Consider the following 6,008-nt stretch of genomic DNA (forward strand, 5'->3'; position numbering starts at 1 on the left):
GATGGGCCCCCCCCCCCCCTGTCTTTTCCCTCATGCACTGGCTTAGCTGGTGTTTGTGTCCAGTAATACCAAGGATTGCCTGGGTTCAGCCATGTTCCCCTATTATCTGATGAAGGGCTGCAGCATTGAACAGCCGGTCTTTGGAGCCAACTACATTAAAGGAACAGTTTCAGCTGAGCCTGGTGGTGGGTGGCCCTTTTCTTTGATGTGTTCTATTTGGTGTGTGTAAAAATACTTATGATGGTGAAATGCAATGAAATTAGGTGCATTACCTTTTTCAAAATAAAACTAAAACATTTAAACTGTTGCCACTGACATTCACAATAAAAGACACGTTAGTTTTCTGTATTTGTTATAAACGCGGTCATCTCTCTCGCCAGGCGGCTGGGAGGGCCAGGCCCATTTCAAGATGTCATTCCTCAGTGGAGGAGCCATAGAACTGGGACAACATCTCTTCAAACTTGCCACAAATGGTTTGTATACTGGTGTACATATCCCACAAATGCTTATTGAATAGATCAGTTAACCTGTTGCAAGGGACCAATCTTCTCCTGCTGTGTTCTAGCATCTCGTGCTGCTCCTGCCCAAAACGGCGCGGCCTCTTTCGGATATCCTTCACCTGGAATGATGAATGGCTATGGCCCACCTCCACCTGCTCCTCCTGGTTATCCTTACCCCCCACCTCCCCAGGAGAATGGATTCTACCAGGGCCCTCCCCCTGCTGCTGGCAACATGGGCTACCCCTATCCAACACCCACTGCTGGTAATGAATTCAGTCACTTTACACTTTGTCATTGGTAATGTTTCAGCGTGTTCAGTGTAATTAGCTAAAATAATCTAAAGTCTCTCGGACTGTAGGTTTCTTTCACTTTCTGTTTCTCTTCCTTTCACTTTGATGCTCAACATATGTAATGTAGAAGCCAATACAGAGTCTAAGATGTGCCCATACTTTAATAGATTTAAACTTTTAGGTTATGTTTCCCTATATGCAGTCCACACATTTTTTTGTGCATGTGTTTATTGCCAAATGTCCTCATTGCCCTAAAGTAAATACTGTTGAACAAATGATGCTGCGTTCTCTCTCTCTCCCTGTCACTTTTCCTGTTGTGTTTGCTGTGTAACTATTTGCTGACACACTGTTGCCTCCTGTGACCTTGAAACTTCATCTCTTTCTTCTGTGTATCAGGAATGTACCCATCTGGTTTTGACTACATGGCCCCACCTCCCCCATACCCTGGGCCACCCCAGCCTTGGACTGCACCACCCCAGAACTGGACAGCACCACCGCCACCTCCTCCAGGTCTGCTTCTCTCTCTTTATTTTTTTCCTGTGTATGTCTGTGTCACTGCACCTGTCACATCTGATCTGTCTGCTTCAAAGTGACTCATTTTGAAGCACGCCACCAAAAAAGGGTGCTGCTGTCTCATCCGCTACACATCAAAATTGCAAAGGATAAACAAGCTTCCTCTCCCTCCCTGTAGTCAGTTCTAGCACCTTGTGGATTCCAGTGAGCTCAGGCTCCCCCTGCACCTGGGGGGAGCCCCGTCCACCGGGCTGAAATGCCACTTTGTCATCTCTCTTTTAGGGAGTGCTTTAATAGGACATTAGGTGCTGTGCATCCTCAGGATGCACCAGTAGGTTTTGTCTTGAAGATCCTAGAGCTGTCACACATTGTCCTTCATAAGACTGACACCCTGGTCCTCGCATCAGTTCTCCTTGTGCTGTCAGGAAGTGTAGCGTCTGTTCCTACACATGTTCATTAGTCATCACTGTCTCTTTATTTTTCTGTCTCATTTTATGTAAGGCAACTCCAAGGCAGCTGAAGCAGCAGCAGGAAGCGCATATTACAATCCCAGCAACCCACACAATGTCTACATGCCCATGGTAAGCTGCTTTACTTGTCTTCTTCTGTGTGGAAGTGACATGAGCGCTTGTCTAAATTTTTAAACTTTCTTCCTTTGTTCCCCCACAGGAGCAGCCTCCCCCACAGGAGCGGCCTCCACCATATGCACCTAACGCAGACTCTCTTGGCAAGAAATACAACTGAGGCTCAGGCACTGACACTCTTCTCTCTTCTTCTCTACAGTAAATATATTCGAAAGCGAGTCATACTGATGGATACCCACTCAACTGTAGAATAGAGGGTTAAAAGATGTTGGTGATACATCACCAGTGATTTAATGGTATTTTCTATAATGGAGTAGCTAATAAAGCAGTTGCATCTTTTACTTACATTCATTTAAAATGTTTGACAACTCACTGATCATTATTAACATTCTCAGTGATGGGATTTGTTTTATTTCTCTGTCTCGAACATTGATGGTGTTAAGAGGGGAGATGAGGGGACAGGATGGAGAATGTATTAACACAGATTTATTACTAAAACCTCTTGTGGCAACTTCTTGATTGTAATATCAAGTCCTACTATAAACAGTATTTTTGCAGTAAAATTGCAAGTACTGTGTGTTTCAAATACATTTTGTGTGACTGTTGTTCATATACAGTTTAGTAAAACAGTATCAAACTGGTTCTCATAGTTACATATGTGACCAGTGTGATCGTTAGTACACAAGTTACATTACAGTCTAATTCTTTTCACTGCGTGACCCAAATCTCACAGTCCTAGTTGAATATATAATATTGTGTATTATAATAAAGGGTTTGGTTATCAAGAGGAGCGGGGCATGATTTGAAAGAGGATCAGAACGATTTCTTGCATAAAAAGTTTATGTATGTGCAATGTTCCAACCTTACATAAGAAGGTTCTCTGTGATGAGCTGCCGTTACCAGAATGACGCGCTCGACTCCTGGATTCTGTTGTAGTAATGTATGCTATGCTGAGCTGAGACTGAAACTCTACTCTTTGATAGTAATTACACCAGTGTGTGGTTACAGATGACACTAATTATATATTGAGGGCCCGTCAGTGTTTTGTCTGCTGTTGAAACCTCTGAATGCTCACCATTCGTTCCTGGTTAAACTAGGGTGAGGCGCCAACGGCCCGTGTAGCTGTATCCCCGCCTCAGTTTGCGTTGGTAGACACCTGTATAAAGGACCGTCAGCACACAGTGGTAGTGGAGAGAGGATGTTTTTGGTCTGGGTGTGTTTGCGTTGATTTAATTGGATGTCTGTATATTAATATCTCTTTTGCAGTTCTTATTCCCTTTGCTGAATTTTGTCAATTAAATCTGATAAAGTCATTAAATTCCACATTTTAGTATTTTTGTCATTTAATCATACATTTTCAAATCAAATTTATTTATATAGCACTTTAAAAACAACATCCCGCTGACCAAAGTACTGTACATGGCAGAATAAAATCACAAATGACTAGAGTAAATAACAGTTAACATATGTTCAATAAATTAGATTAAAAGGAATGCATCAGGCCCTACTGTGCATTAAAAGCCAAGCCAAATAAATATGTTTTAAGCAATGATTTAAAAGTACTGAGGTCAGTAGCTGACCTAACATTAAAAGGTAGACTATTCCATATTTTAGGGGCTGCACGGTCACCCCAACATTTATATCTGGTCCTAGGAACCTCTAAAGGAAACTGGCTTGAAGATCTGAGGGACCTTGTAGGTTTGTGCCAATGCACTAATTCAGTGAGGTAAGATGGGGTCAAACCATTAAGAGCCTTAAAAACAAAAATGAACAACTTAAAGTCAATTCTAAAACGGACTGGAAGCCAGTGGAGAGAAACCAGTACTGGGGTTATATGCTCGAATTTCTTAGTACTTGTTACAAGATGAGCAGCAGCATCTTGCACCATTTAGAGACGAGTGAGGGAGGACTGGTTAACACCATAGTATAGAGCATTGCAATAATCAAGTCTAGAAGTGATAAAAGCATGAACTGCAATCTCAAAATCATTAAAAGAAAGGAATGACTTGACCTTAAAGGTGGAAGAAGCTGGATTTCACAACCGAGTTGATCTGCTTGTCGAAAGTTTTAAACAGTTTTAATGTTTCTAATCTGACACTTATACCGGAAACAACAGGGCTTTAAACACCTAGACTTGAAGCATTTTCATCAGTTTTTTTTTTATTTTTATCAATAGATCAATAAGTTATCCTCCCTGGTGGCTAGGGTTCAGAGTTCGCCGCTGCGGCCTGCGTTCAGTTCCTGGTTGGTGAACCTCTAGCCACAGGTTTCACTCCAGTGACTTCTGTGCTGGTCCCAAGCCCGGATAAATACGGAGGGTTGCGTCAGGAAGGGCGTCTGTGAAAACATGCCAAATTTCAATCCATGTGAATCGTCAGTGTGGGAACAGATGATTCGCTGTGGCGACCATAACAGGACCAGCCAAAAGTAAAGGGGATCATCCATCCATCCATCCATCCATCCATGGCTGAGGTTAATGTTTTACTGCTCAGTTACTTGCTGTTTTCTTTAAAGTGTTGAAGTTGACTTAGACATAATTAAACATATTTAAGTTTTTTTCCTCCGAGTTGCGTGAAGAGGTGTGTGGGTAGAGCGGTTGTCTCCCAACCAGAGGGTTGGAGGTTCGAATCTTGGTGCCTGTTGTCCACCTTTCGCAGTGTCCTTGGGCAAGACACTGAACCCCTAAGCTGCCCTGATGGTTGGAGCCATCGGTGTGAGTTGGCAGTGCAGACGGCTGCCTTGGTTCTGTACCGGAAACAAATTCCTTCTGTGTAACATACTTGGCCAAATAAAGTTGATTATTATTAACTCCAAGCATGGACTGGACAGGATTATCGACGCCCTCATCTTAATATTTGGCAGCCTACCCTCTGGACAAAGTAACTGAAACCAGTCTCTTCCTGTAACCACCAGTGAGTTCCTTCCACCTCTCTACTGGAGTTTTGGACCTCTCTTCTTTTGCCAGCTGCTCCAGGTCTGAGGTGTGAAGGCTTCCTTCTCCCAGCTGCTGTTCTCTCCACAGGCGTTCTATGGGGTTTAGACCTGGACTCGTTGCTGTCCAGCTCATTGTCTGAAACCATTTCTGGGGCTGTGTGAGGTCTGCTTTGGGTCATTGTCCTGCTGTGAGACCCATGACCTCTGACGGAGACCCAGCTTTCTGACACTGGACCCTACACTGCCCACTGTTTCACTCTTTGCATGTGAAACCCCGAAACAAACTTTTTTTTTAATAACTGATTTAACTGACGGTGTCTCTGACAACCTGATGGAATAAGACAACTGGAATTATCTGCACTAGCTGAATAACATTTATTACGTTACGAAACACTGTCAAACCTGAACCTTAGATTCACTCTCATCACAGAAACACACACAGATGTTTTGCATAACAATTTCAAGAATCTCAATAAATAAAACATTTTCATGCACTACAACATAAAATATTCCCACAAATGGGCCAACATACTGTATAACCACAGTTTATGACAACACCATTAGCTAGCCAGTTAATCAGACATTTGATTTTGATTTGATTTATTCTTTCAAGCATGTAAAGACAGTTGATACGTCAACACATAATTTTACACATATCCAACAAATGCTAATCCAATATCAATTTGCTTATACCTAGTACATGCTTGAACGAAGTAGGAAGAAGTCACTTATCCAGTCCGACCCCATGACATCATCTTACCATCATTGGTTTGCAAGCAGTAAATGATTCTCTTCTACACCACACAAGTGATATACTACAGAATTATTACAGAGTGTTAACAAAGTGTTAACATTCATACACCACACCCACAATGTTCCATCTAATTAATCATTAAGCCTGTTCTTGCATATATCTTGATTGACACATACCTTTATATTTATGTTTAAACTCATCAATTCTATTACTATTTTTTTATGTCCACACTTAAATTATTCCATAGTTTTACCCCACTTATAGAAATACAGAATCTTTTTTTGGTTGTACGTATAGCATGAATTTTTAAATTTAACTGACCCCTTAAATTGTATCCCCCTTCCCTTTCATTAAATAGTTTTTGAATTCCACCAGGTAATAAATTGCTCCTGGCTTTATACATAAACACTGCAGTCTTATATCCCACTAAATC

The 6,008-nt window shown here is 41.8% G+C and overlaps 1 protein-coding gene across 1 annotated transcript in view; it reads left to right on the forward strand.

Annotated features, from left to right (window-relative positions):
• Positions 1 to 2,674, forward strand: part of wbp2nl (WBP2 N-terminal like) — a 3,616-nt gene extending 942 nt beyond the window's left edge. Inside the window, exons 3-8 of the mRNA XM_020624941.1 lie at positions 47 to 185; positions 381 to 473; positions 566 to 763; positions 1,187 to 1,300; positions 1,805 to 1,884; positions 1,973 to 2,674. Coding sequence (XP_020480597.1) covers positions 47 to 185; positions 381 to 473; positions 566 to 763; positions 1,187 to 1,300; positions 1,805 to 1,884; positions 1,973 to 2,047 — 699 coding nt within the window. The 3' untranslated portion in view covers positions 2,048 to 2,674. The remainder of the gene's footprint in view (positions 1 to 46; positions 186 to 380; positions 474 to 565; positions 764 to 1,186; positions 1,301 to 1,804; positions 1,885 to 1,972) is intronic.
• Positions 2,675 to 6,008: the final 3,334 nt, after the last annotated feature.

Source organism: Monopterus albus, unplaced genomic scaffold, assembly GCF_001952655.1.
Source record: "Monopterus albus unplaced genomic scaffold, M_albus_1.0 scaffold342.1, whole genome shotgun sequence".
NCBI classification, from domain to species: Eukaryota; Metazoa; Chordata; class Actinopteri; order Synbranchiformes; family Synbranchidae; genus Monopterus; species Monopterus albus.